This window comes from Perna viridis, chromosome 2 (assembly GCF_037379345.1).
Source record: "Perna viridis isolate PV_CMFRI_1.1 ecotype Kerala chromosome 2, ASM3737934v1, whole genome shotgun sequence".
NCBI lineage: Eukaryota > Metazoa > Mollusca > Bivalvia > Mytilida > Mytilidae > Perna > Perna viridis.
This window is the reverse complement of record NC_142446.1, coordinates 44,674,642-44,688,370: the sequence shown is the minus strand read 5'-3', so window position 1 is coordinate 44,688,370 and position 13,729 is coordinate 44,674,642. Positions and strand designations below refer to the sequence as shown.

Genomic DNA, 13,729 nt, shown 5'->3' with positions numbered 1-13,729 from the left:
TCCTCTTTCATGACACATTTTCGAATGTTAGAAGATGTACCAATGAATTTTAAGAATTTATTTTTCAATCTACAAATTACGTCGTAAATAGTCAGAGAGATCGTCAACCGCTACTGAATGTGAATTATAATGAAATAAATTGAACAAATCATGCTCCAAACCTTGCCAGTATCTCAACTGAGAATCCACTTTAATCCTTCTTAAACGTTCGAAAAATATCAACCCGTCATCCCGCAGTGGGTCTATTTCCATCACTATGACGTATGTCCTCGGTAATTTCTTTAACATGTTATCTGTTGCCATTAAAGGCCATGCGTATGGATCAACCAAATTATTGTGTACCAGACTTGATAAAGTTTCATTTGGCTCCTCATGATTCTTTTGTAAACCACCTCTGACTTGCATTTTCTTATCTAGCAAACCAACGTTGACAAAACTTTCATATTTCTTTTTCATTTCAACTGAAACATGCTTGTTTTTGCATACGTCTTCAAGGCTTCCGTGGTCTTTAAATCCGTACATTATAGCAGTATCAGCCAGAATTTCTCTAGTTAAATGACAAACGCTTGACCTTCCACTAAATTCTCTGTGAGATGGTAAGTTAAAGTCAAGCGCTTGGAGGAATGGATAGATAAGAACCTGCAGTTTTACTTGGGGTAGGTTTGGTTCCATTTCGTTGGTCAACTTCATTGTAACTGCTGCAGCCAAATTACCACCAACACTATCACCTTAAAAACAAATTAAAATGATAAGATGACGATTGAAATTTTTGTTTAGGTGTATCAGTGGCGGATCCAGAAGGTATTGGACACCCCCTCTGGCTGGATAATTTTGATAATTTCAAGCAAAATTAAGGCAAAAATGAGCAAATAATGGTCATTACAACAGCTCCATTTCACGATTAATTTTAGATCCGTGTGTGAAACTGTTTGAAAGAATATGCATCAAGATATACAAACAACCAACACAAACAGTGTAACTTAAATTCTCAATTATGAATAGTATTAGAATATGGCTTTACGCGTAAAATCATTAATTCTGTTAACAATCAAATCAAACAGACCTGCTATACCAATCCTTGACCAGTCGACTTGAAATTTGTCAGCATTATGTAGAAAATATTTTGTTGCTTTTAAACAGTCGTTTAGTTGCACCGGATAACGGTATTTTGGCATAAGTCGATATCTGAAAGTCGGAAAGCGCTTTAAGATAAAACAAATATTAGAAATGCAAAAAAAAGGAAACTAGAAGACCATTTTACCACCATAAAGTTGGTCCTATGGACTACGCTATATTATAAAGTTGAACGGGCAAAACATCATTACTGTAATCGAACTTTCTTTCGTGGTGTATTTATTTTCACGAATTTCACGATTAGTAACTATTAGCAAAATAAGTACCCGCGAAAATACATATTAAACGTTTCGACAACGACAACTTTCAACATTCTCTTAAATGTTTGAAATTCATCCATCGCGAAAATAAGTACAGTTAGAGTATGTGATAAATCCCTTCCAAGTTAACACTGCATGCAAGTTCTCATAGAGAAAAAACTAAAAATCCATATACATCATCTATATATTTTTATGATTGATACTTAAGTTTTGACGATATTTAATTAACTGTGAATAGGAATGAGAAACAAATATTTCGATTACATAAAGTAACAGGTATTGTAAGAAAACGATTTTTCGTAGTAAAAAAAAACAAATAAAAACGTTTTTGTGTTTCCCAGATTTGTTGTAGCAAAACTTACTCTACAGAGACCACCACGATGTTGGCTTGTAATGAAATATTTCTCGTCAATGCGTCATAAAGTTCTAAAAATATAAAATGACTTACATAAAATATTACACCGACATAATGTATTTTGTCAGCGAGAACTACTACCCTCGCCTTGCACTAAAATAGAATTTACAGGATGGACAATGGCAAAAAGAAGATCGTGAAGATAAAAAAAAAAACGAATATTGTGAAACGCAACATTTGCTCCAACGTATAACCTTAATTTAAACTAGTTAATCCTTTCAGAGATCACTAAAATGTTTTCAACTAGTGTAAACATCGTGAGTCATAGAAATCGTTCCGATAAAATCAAATGTCTTTGTAGATGAAAACAATTTAGCCAAACAATTTCAAACTCTTGTTAAAATTTCAGGTCTCCTAAGATGAAAATTGATTGATTGTTGGGCATATTTTTGTGGCATGTAATTTTAGAATCCAAACGACTACAGGATCCTGATCTAATAACGATTATACTTTTCATTGAAAATTAATTACTCTGTAAAGTATACTTACCAAAAGTATGACCAAGTTATATATGAAATTCGAATTGCACCTGATAATGATACCACTTTCTCATTATGTTCTGTTTTATTTTTGCTTTATTTATCATACAAACAAGTACTTCCAAGCAAAGGTATAAACGGATTTTTGAGAAGTTCTCAACTAAACACTGTCGTTTTGTACGTCTGTGGTGTCTCCAAATGGGAAACCTTTTTATCTGGTATCGATAGTAATACTAACAAAGTGTATCCAATCTTACGTTCTGCTGTTTAACGTGTTGTTTTGGTTATGACATGTTCTTTGTTGTGTGTGTCTGTTTTCCCTGTCTGGTCTTTTTCCTCGGACTACATTTTTTAATTTCTGCACGAATCTTGGTTCCCTTAATTAATCTTAGACGAACCTCATACAGATCAGATGCTTTGTTCCTATTTTACCTTTATTTTGTCACTGTGAAAGATATGTCTACATTATTAGTTTGCTTCCTTACTTTTAGATAGAGGAAGGTTACTTACTGATAGAACCAAATTTCCAGCCACCACCATGAAAAAACATTAGACCTGGCAGTATTTTATCTTTGGATGATTTAGGTCTGTAAATTCTTACTCTAACATCATCAAATATTTCATCCGATGACTGTCGAAATTAAATGTAGAAAATGATAACTAAGGTTTTAGAGACAGTTTCTACATAAGACAGAAAATAATTGATTACTTGTAAGTTTGATGGAAGACATTGCATGAACCAGAATTGTTCACCAAAAAAAATAACAAATAAAATAAAAAGTTCTTACAAAAATTTAAGGAAGAGCATACATATTATACGGGGAACTTCTTCTTGAGAGATCATTAAAATTTGCATAAAATATATATCTGTATGGTAAGCAAATGGTATTCGTTTAAATGTACAAACTTTCTAAAATAAAATTATGGAAACAAATCTTATAAAGGGTCTATCATAGGGGAATAACACTGGGAAATGTTCTATAGCAATATAAAGATAATTTGGGACCAAATTATTTTCATGGTCCAATATTTATTGTTTAAAAACTTAAAAGCATGTAAATAGAATATACATACATTGTACTATTAATCGTTTGTCAAATTTTGAAATTACCTACAAAATTTATATGCATTTCACCAATATCTCGAAATCTATTTTTTGGTGATCAATGTCTTTACGTTTGTCTGTCCAACAGTCTGTGTGCAAACAATTAGGAAATTTTATGAGCAAAAATATTAACACAATAAAAAGTAACTAAAGAGTGTTGATGCTCCTTTCACTGTAGATAGCTATCGAAAGTCTCCTGCTAACCTAAAATGTATTGAAAAATTGACCAGGTATTTATCATCTCTTAAATGCTTATTTAAATGGATTAGAATATTAGGCTTATTTTACTTCATACTTCATAATAATCAAACATGCTTTTTGAATGTAAAAAGTTGATCAAAATATGGCTCAAAGCCTCGCTTTGTTCTTGTTTTAATTTTCTTCTTTGTGTTTATCTTTTCTTTCTTAAAGGGAAACGTTTTCTAAGTGCTTCCATTTACTTTAAACATATTAGTATGTCCGAGAGTCCAACATTTCTATTTAATTTGTTTACTCATTAAAAGATAAACTTACCAGAACACGGTCGTCCTGTTTTGGTTTAGGCACATGTTCATGAAACCTCGTTATAAGATCTATCGTAGAATAACCAAATAAGCTTATTAAGGATATCTGAAAAAAATGGTCTAATTAAGAATTGGCTATTATAATACTTCGCGCAATAAACAATATGCACATGGAAAATTTATGTTATCTTTCAATAGACAAATTTTTTATCATAGCCAATTCTTATAAATTAATTTGAAAACATATTTTTCTCCTTAAACATGAGAAAAGTAGCTTTGAATTTAACTGAATAAGGGCATGTCAATATTTTTTAACCATTGAGATATAACAAAATTATTTTAACCAATCAGATTACAGTATTTATTTCAAATTAATTCATTAAAATGTATCCATTAACAGATCATTGCAGGTACGGTAAATGATTGATTTTTATCGGACTGTTTACACTATTCATATTGTTATTTCTTCTTTGTCAATTGTTTATTCTATTAGATATTAATTTTTCCCACAATTAAAACCATCTAGGTTGTTTTATTCCATTTTGGGAGAATATTTACTTTTTTCTATTAATGCACCTCGCTTTTCTAATGGAAATGTAAAATATTATGTCTTCTTCGTTTTGATATTAAAATATATCAAATTATGATACTAAAACACCTACTATCTACCATACCTTGTTTCACTGATAAATAAATTATGTAATAAACATCAATTATACTTCTCACATAATAGTTTTATGAATTATTTAATTGATGCATACCACGTCGTCAGCGATACTGAATACAGCTAATGTTGTCATCTGATTGAATGGTTCTTTAGCACCAGGTATAAATTTTACGTATCGATATAACAGTATTGACAGTACTATTGGTGTAACCAGCAAACATTTTCCGCACTTCATTATAAGACTTGTTAATCATCTGGTTAAACTGATCTATTAAATCAAGTTATGACTCAACTGTATCAGACTAATCTGAAAATATAATGTGACTATAACAAATTTTGGGCCATACTTCCTAACCTTTCAAGCAGTTTATCTAGAAATATCTACTTATATTTTGACGTCTACTCTAGTATATGACCTAACATATGTAGCTGCTAGTCATTTTTGCACGAAGGACTATGCAGTATATGGGCTGCCTGTAAACATTCACCCCAACTTCATGATGATTTACAATACAGGTATCCCAATACCTCCTTTTTACGGCTTGTTCCCATTTCGCCTTAGCTGTCAAATTCGGTACATAAAATTATTTCCATTTCGCCTAGTAAATTCGGGGTGAACTAAGGCGAAATGGGAACTTGTGTAAACATGTAATTTTGAGTGCAAGTTGTGTTTTTGTAGTATTAAAACCTAATATACATATATATATATATAATTTTATATGTACATCTTTATATTGTTTGTTGGTATTTTTGGTCAATTAATTTATTTTTATTTTGTGAAGTGTTTAAATGGTATTAGTTGGGTTTTTGTCTTAAGTTTTTTATGAATGGCCTTTTTCTTTTTTTATGGATATTATTACAGAACAAAATTCAAAATAAATATGATATAACTGATCCCTTTGATAGAAATTTGACTCAGATAAGCACATCCAAATATTTATAAGCATAAAAGAACGGAGAGGCAAACTAAAATGTTCATACTAAACATACAACAAAGAATGAGCAAAATCATAATAAAAGCAGGATTCCTGCAGAACAAAATTAAAAACAACAGCAGAATACAGTATCAGGCTGAGGTCAGCGGCATAATAATCTGTGAACACGTCTAAATATTTGTGTACATGTTTAATAAGTACATCGATAGTAACTATTCAATTATATACATATACAGTCATTAGATTTGTTTTTAAAAAATCATATATCATTTTGTTGTTTTTTTAATAGTCCCTGAATTGTATGTGTACTAAAATATGAAATAAATTATATATATTTTATTAGTATCTTTTTTAAATGAATTTTATCAAGACAAATCATAACTTGAAAAGTATTCAACTATTTTAAATTAGCAGCTTAAAAAGAAAAAAAAAACCATAAAAATTGATTTCATAAGTATTTTGCCTTAATCATTGGGAGAACACCACATTAGTTTAGTATTTTGTTTTTACAACATAAAAATATAAAAAAAATTCCCATTTTGCCTTAGTATTTTTTACCTATTTGTACCTGTAATTCACAGCTAAGGCGAAATGGGAACACACCCTTTTTACGATTCATTGGTCTCCGATCAATACTCTGGTGTCTTATTTGCACTACCGAGGTGAAAAAAAAGACTTATTATACATAAATAAATACGATATGCGGTTAAAATTAAACAACATCACCTGCTGGTACTAAGTCTAGTTAACGTCAACAAAATACACATTAACACACAGGTCAATATTCAGGTCGTTAGGAGAGTAAATCCAAAAATAGTAGGTGAAGATACGCACTACTTCGATGGTAAAATTTTATGTTTATTAAAAGATTTTGAATGTTCCTACAGACCGTTCCTATATGTCATTACCAATTCATTGTGAACTCAGATTCCTTTCGTCCGAAAATGATTGAATTACCACCTTTCTTCAGGTACGAGGACACAATTAATCTTGACATATGAAAAAAATTCCACCGCTTCAAACTCAATAAACCTTCACCAATATTGAAAAATGTATAAAAGCAGATTTCTATAAGAGTGTCAGAAAAATTGACCATCACTTTTTTTTTTTATTTTTAGCAACTTTGCTTCGACATGAAAAGTGACCACTGCCAAATGTCCTATATTTTGATTTTCTTCCATAGGACAAAATCACAACTTCCACATAAAATTACAGGATGAAAAAAATATAGCGTAAATTTGTTCCGTGCTCTATATTTCTGCAGTAAACACTAAGCAATAAAGCTTATGACAGCAACAGAAAAAAATCAGGAAGAAACACACTAAAAAAGGAACTATATTCGAAAAGTCCAGGGGAATTAATTGTGGTCTCGTACCTTCGAATATTTGATTTGAATTGCAATATGAACTTCAACAAAAAACGAGGAGTAACACCAGGTGTTCCAGAAAGGTAATTAAAAGAATTAAATTGATACACAGGCTATAGTTTATCCAACATCGTAAGAAAAAGATTAGCAAAGCTCTGCATATCTATTATTTAATATAAAAATAATATTTAAATAAACTGGAAAAAAAGAATGTGATTGATGATATATGGAATTTGAACCAACCATACACGAATGGGGTACATCTGTCACCTAATAATCAGTTCTTAGGAATTGTGTGCTGTTGTTTTTTTTGTTTTTTTGTTTTTTTTTTTTTTTTTATTATTATTATTATTTATTTTTTTTTGTTTTTTGTTTTTGTTTTTTTTTTGTTTTTTTTTTTTTTTTTTTGTTCTTGTTAACGAACCATTACATGAATTTAAAAAGTCCGCCTGACACACTATTGTGGGATCCTACGGAGTGCCAGTCAAGATGGTGACCTTCATCCAGTGCTTTTACAGACAGTTTTATTGTTCTGTCCTACTGAACAACATAGAGACAGATTGGTTTGTGTACAATCTGGAATAAGACAAGGTTGTATCATCTCGCCTATCTTACTCCTGGTTGATATTGACTGGGTTCTGAGAAAGAGGAATAACATGGTCCATGTTCTCAACTTTAAAGGACCTAGATTTTGACATTGCTCTTCTATCATCTCGGGATAATTATATGCTAGAAGAAAAGACTCAGTCATTTTGCAAGCCAAGTTGGACTTCAACTCAACACACAAAAGAGACAGAATAAATGACATTTTACGTCCAAACTAAACGTAATCTAGAAGTAGATGGAATAGAAATTCTACAAGTCATTAATGTCTTTACTAAGGAACTGTCATAAACAGTTCACATTGACAGATATTAAAAACTGTCTGGCAAAAGCAAGAACAACATTTCATAGGCTACAAAACTATGATTGTATGATGACCCAAACAGTACAGCAGAAAAACTAAAATAAAACTACAACAGCAACTTGAAATCTGTTCTGCTATATAGTAGTGAATGCGGGAGAGTTGCAAAGGCAGATAGAGAGCTTCTCTAGTTTTCATCACAGTTGCCCCTGACGGATCTGCAGAATAGTTAGGCCTAATAAAACATCAAATAGCAACCTTGCAGAGTCCAACACAACGAATCAAAGAAAGGCGCTTCCGATGACTTAGACATGTTTTCAGAATGGAAAGGTTTTTTTTATGTTTGTTTGTTTCTTTTGTTTGTTTGTTTGTTTGTTCTTTTTTTTTTGTTCCCCCGTGCAGGTCCGGGTGTTGGAAGAATAGGCCTGCAGCAGCGCTAAGCTTGTCGTAAAAGGCGACTAAATAGTGCTCAGAACCCTATCCGGGGCTAGAGCGCTCTGCCCACAGAGCAACTGGGATGTGTGCCCCAGGTGGTAGAATGGGGTACCCCTGGCGTGTTACATGCTGGGGTTGTCAGGCTATAATACGGAAAACCTGACCGCAAACCACAGTGGTGCACCGAGTTGGGAAAGATGCCACGTTCCTCGCACGTTAAAGAACCCTACTGTGGTATTCTCCCGGAGTAGGAACCATAGGGCTCCGCCACAGGAGGCTAAATTGCCCGACCCTACCCACCTCTCTCTATTTCAAGTGGCAATCAAAATTTGTCGACCCCCATTGTCCTTGTGTCCCATCCCTTTTTCATTTCATCTTCATTTCATGTTCATGTTATCATTAATTTCATGTGCATCGTCTGAATATAGCCGAAATATTGCTGCTCGGACGTTAAACCCCAACAAACAAACAAACAAACTTTGTTTGTTTGTTTTTTTGTTTGTTTGTTTTTTTTTGTTTGTTTTTGTTTTTGTTTTTTTTTTTTTTTCTTTTCACTCAGAATTGTCAACTTTCCTTTCATCTGTGACAATATCCCTTCAGCACCTGCGTATGGAGTTTCATATCACAACTCATATGTTATGCCAGAGCTTGCCGTGACTACGCAGACTTTTTGTATCGCGCTAGACTTCTTACAATTAGGCTTCTGGAACAGGGTTATTTTGCTACATGATTGAAGTCATCACTTATTATTACAGAAGTTTTATGGTCGTCATCATGAACTTGTGGATCGTTCCGGTGTATCCATCTGCACTATGAAAACTGATATGTTCAACGTGCCATAGTTTTCCTTTCCTCTTTCGTCTACTCCAGAATTGACTTTTATGAGCAACTCGGTGGGTGTTTCAGGAAAAGCAGAGGAAGGTTACCATACCGGAGCAGCTGGTCCATGCTCCCAGTCTTTAGTAGAGTCCGGGTTGCTCATGTACTTTTGTTAATTTGTACGTATTATTTCAGTTAATTTATGTTCTTTATTGTGTTTGTCTGCTTTCCGTATCTGGTCTTTGTCCCAGGATTACATTCTTTTCATTTCCAATGGTATCTTCGCTCTCTTGATTATTCTTCTAAATACAGATGTAATAATCAACAATTCATAATTTTAATTGCAATCAGACATTTCCAGACATTCTTGGAAGTAAAGCTAAAGACGTTAATTCATGATTTATTTAGGAAAAAAACTACTTTATCAAAAGATTTTATACAGAAATAAATCAGATCTAAAAGAATACAAAAAAGTAAACAAGTAAATACTCAATGTTTTGACCATAGAATCAACACAAGAACAGTACACAGAGAATATGAATGAAGACATTAAAATGGTGATCCGTTGTTTTCCCATCACCTTTGGTCGTAGTTGCCACAATCAAATCACTTTTCACAACAACACTGTAATGAAATATTAAAACTTTAAAGTCGACATCTGTTATATCCATCTGCACCTTGAAACCGATTTGTTCACCGTGTCATAGTCTTCCTTTCCTCTATCATCTACCCGTATGTGACATTTTATGAGTACATCGGCGGGTGTTTTTAGAAAAGCAGAGGACACTTACCCATCGAAGCACTTGGTCCTCGCCCCAGATTTTGTTTACTTTTGTTCCTTGAACGTAAATTTTGGGCTTTTTCATTTTTTTTGTGCGTGTGTGTGTGTGTGTCAAATTTTCCTGTCAAGACTTAATCTTTAGAATATATTCATTCTTGTGATTACCGCTCGAATCTTGGTTTCCTTGATTTTTCTTTTATACAACATCTCATGATTCAAATTTAAACTTGTCTACTAATAAAAAGTTTGCAGGTAAAATCAGGTTTAACCCTTAGGGCACAATACCTAGAATATGATCATTGTCAACTGAAAAAAAACACTCGTCATATTTAGACGGATGCAAAGCTTGGAACTCTTTTGGTACTCTTCATGAAAACGTAATAGTTTTACTTTGTTTGTTTAATGCTGCTCAACCATTTTTGTCATGACCATCTGTTTCCCCAAATGTTTTGTTTTCTTCTTCTTTATAACTTATAAAATTACTTTTGTTTTAAAAAAAAAAAACCAAACTTGAAAATTAAGCAATGCCTTCTCAAGTAAACTTACCATAAAACACCAAATAATTGGCCAAAAAGGGCAAAACAGTGATATAACTATATTCAAACATATTTTATCAGCAAACCTGTAATAACAACAATAACATGACTATTTTGCAAAAATATAAAGTACCGAACTAATAGGAAAATACTCCAGGTAATGGTCAAATGGAATATAGTCTATATAACAAATGGCAATATGGTGGAAAACCGGAAACATGGACGTGACTTTATACAGGCTTTTTCGATAAAAATGGTGGGTTTAACCAAGCCTTGCATTATTACAGGCGCATATTATTTTTTTTTTCACAATAAAGGTATGAACAACATATATGTTAAGCATTATGATTTTGCTATTGGTATAAACACGGTCATATCAAGGTTGTGCCCCAGAAACAAATATTACCTTCTACGTAATGTCTCGTTAAAACAGTGATGAAAAAATGTTGTTGTTTTTTTTTAAGTGAAATTCTTTTTTAGTTGCTATGGCGATATCATTCGTTTCTTGTGAAATAAATAGACTATACTAACCTCGGACTTCGTCCTCGGTCTATATAATCTGAACAGGTCCATATTTAACGTATTGACTTCGTTAAAAATCCACAATTGATAAATACCATACCTTTCATGTGTCTGTATATATGTAGGACCTGCAGGCGCACCTGCTACAATAACAGTCGATTGCTGTTGTTGCATCATGATTGATTCGTTGTATTACGAGAATGCTGAAAGGGTGGATTAAAGTTTTAAATCGTATAAAAATCGAACATTTAATGATAGCCAGGAAAGCATGAAGAAGATTTGAAATCACATATCCTGAAATTAATTTATTCTACAAAATGATTTAACAACCTTACAATAATAGTTTCTATTCCTTTCTTTATTCGATAAAAAAAAATCTGACCTAGTTTATAATGTAGAAACATTAAAAACATTTTGTTACGAATTGGTGATATTCTGAAGCAATTTCAAAATACCCAATGGGGGTTGTTGTCTCTATTAACATATTCGCCATATCCCTTCTCGTTATATTCAGTGTATGCAGAAACCAGGGAGTGTATTCTCAAAACATCCGTTAGTTAGCTGGTCTGTTAATAAGGTCCAATGAATACTGATATTAGAACAATACGTAGAAAAAGGTCTGGTCATGAATGAAACTTTGATAAATAAAATTAATGATACAGGTTTCTCATTCATAAAAAACACAAAAAAAACACAAACCTTTTTTATAATCTGTATAATAACAATCCATTTTAACTTCTTACAACTTTTCTTCATGCATTTAAAAGTTACTTTTCAACTCAAATGCATCTCAAAAACTGAGGTTCCAAAAGTAAGAATTAATTTTTTTGCATCACAAATAATTATGATATCATCAATCAATTCTTCGAATGAACGGGTCAACTTTCAAAGGAAATTACTCACGAGCAAATGTCAAAAGATATTATTAGTAATAATGAAAAAATTTTTTGTCATTGTCTGATGATGATAAATTTATATTTTTATTTAACAATGAAATTGTATGTAGCTTAGTTGCCAAAACCTGCCATAGTATTTTTTACTGAGAAGAAATAGTATTTTATATTATTTATCTATGATACTTTTTATAAATCGTACCTTTTTTAACTGTATTTTAGATGTATATATTACCAGGTTCTCAATAGTCTCTCATAGTTCTTTTTAGAATTGCTCATGCATTTTAATTTGTATGTTTTATGTCTTATTGTTATCATCTTTTATATGAATGTATGTGGTGAGACTTTAAAAAAACTATTGAACCATGTCATTGTAAAGCCATTTAATAAATACGCCACAAGTTATCCTCGAAATCAGGGGCCATGTCAATGAAAGTATCCCAAGACATGTCTTAAGTCATGTCTTAGAAAGTAAAATTAGGATGGTCTTATGACACGTCGGGGCCTGGCTTGGGAGAATGAAGACCAAATCGATTGAAAAGAACATACATGTATATAGTAAAGGTTGAAAATGTGTTTCAAAAGACATTCAATGATTTTGTTTTTGTTTTCTTTCCTTTTGTTGCGGTTGTCTTTTTTGTTTTTTTTTTTGTTTTTTTTGTTTTTTTTGTTTTTTTTGTCTGTTTTGTTTAGTTTTGCTTTTGATTTTTTTTGCTCGTTATCGTCATCTATCTCATTCGATTAACTTCACCGATTTGTTATTTTTGTAAAAATCAGATTTTTTAAAAATATCGGACATTTATTCAGGTTTTAAAAACTCGCTCTACATTGATCAGAAACCAAGATCCTTGGGGATTTGTGAAGAAGTTTCGCTTAAATATGTTATTACAAGTATATTTTGTGTCATAATGTGCGGTAATATTTTGTATTTTTTTATAATTTTAGCGAAATAATTATTTGTATCTAACATAACTATAATCATCCTCAGATGTATGACACACTGACAAATAGATAAACATAGAACCCAGCGAAAAGAAGACGAAAAGAAAATGATTATTAATAAACCTCTTCTCATTTCATTCATCAATACATCAAGTCTGGCTAAATTCTACAACTTTCATTTTAAAAATTGTTAGATTTTCAAAAAACAGCTTTGCTAAAGCAATGACCTATTTTCAGATTTGATAAAATAATTCGGTTCACGAATTTTTTGTTTTTGTTTATTTGTTTGTTTGTTTGTTTTTGTTTGTTTTTGTTTTGTTTTGTTTTTTGTTTGTTTGTTTGTTTGTTTGGGTTTTTTCGTTGTTTTTTGTTTGTTTGTTTGTTTGTTTGTTTGTTTGTTTTGTTTTGTTTTTGTTTATTTAATATTTCTTAATTTCGACTTTTCCTTTGTTTATTTTACCTGCTATTGAATGCCAAAATGTTAATAAAAAACGAAACCGACAGGATGTGTAAATAAATGACAAAAGTGTTCACTCTATTTATAGTACACTTAATTAATTGTATCTACTGTTCGTCTTTTTCCATAGTAAGTGATATCATGAATAAATATTCTAGAGATAGTTTATCGGTCTTACGAATATATTTCAAGTGAGTAAAAATACAAATCATTAATAAGAGAATGTACAAGAACAACGACCTTATTCACTTGTTTTATCTGTATTCATTTTTTCCGAAAAACATTTATTTATACATGAAACACCCAAAACATTATAATTATTTTTGTGTAAAGGAAAAATTGTTACCCTGCATCAAATTGGTTACCTTAAAATATGCGTCTCCAAAGCCCAACGTGTATTAAGCCTGACCTAGCTGTTAGTGATCACACAACACAAAGGGATTGGTTTTATCTGCTTTTAACTGACCCTGGGTCACTAATTCATTCATTTTCCAGAAATCTTTTACAATATCGGGGATTTATACAGAGGTTTCGTTTTCCCATCGCTACTATCGCAATTGTACTTTCGCTACTCCT

The 13,729-nt window shown here is 31.7% G+C and overlaps 1 protein-coding gene and 1 long non-coding RNA gene across 5 annotated transcripts; both read right to left on the bottom strand.

The window, feature by feature from the left end:
- Positions 1-43: 43 nt before the first annotated feature.
- LOC148625282 (deacylase AADAC-like) lies at positions 44-7,169 on the bottom strand. 4 transcript variants are annotated; one of them, XM_088568750.1, is made up of 7 exons: positions 7,108-7,169; positions 4,658-4,870; positions 3,907-4,002; positions 2,799-2,919; positions 1,757-1,820; positions 1,064-1,185; positions 44-728 (listed from the first exon to the last, which is right to left on the bottom strand). In XM_088568750.1, the coding sequence occupies exons 2-7, from the start codon at positions 4,796-4,798 to the stop codon at positions 70-72; spliced, it is 1,203 nt and encodes a 400-aa protein (XP_088424876.1). In that variant the 5' UTR covers positions 4,799-4,870; positions 7,108-7,169; the 3' UTR covers positions 44-69. The 4 variants fall into 4 exon arrangements, with proteins under 4 accessions (XP_088424876.1, XP_088424878.1, XP_088424874.1 ...); XM_088568752.1 differs by having other exon boundaries at positions 7,113-7,142; XM_088568748.1 differs by lacking the exon at positions 7,108-7,169 and adding an exon at positions 6,225-6,367.
- A 2,237-nt stretch (positions 7,170-9,406) lies between these two features.
- On the bottom strand, positions 9,407-13,697 carry LOC148625281 (uncharacterized). The gene is made up of 4 exons (XR_015919890.1): positions 13,519-13,697; positions 10,962-11,064; positions 10,350-10,425; positions 9,407-9,646 (listed from the first exon to the last, which is right to left on the bottom strand). It is a non-coding gene; the product is annotated as an uncharacterized LOC148625281 (long non-coding RNA).
- Positions 13,698-13,729: the final 32 nt, after the last annotated feature.

Bases quoted from the DNA above. Each gene is read 5' to 3' on its own strand.
- LOC148625282 (XM_088568750.1), bottom strand. From the start codon at position 4,798: ATGAAGTGCGGAAAATGTTTGCTGGTTACACCAATAGTACTGTCAATA. The intron at 4,003-4,657 runs GTATGCATCAAT...CATTTTTTTCAG, and splicing joins TCAGTATCGCTGACGACGTG to ATATCCTTAATAAGCTTATT. The intron at 2,920-3,906 runs GTAAGTTTATCT...TAATTTCGACAG, and splicing joins AACAGGACGACCGTGTTCTG to TCATCGGATGAAATATTTGA.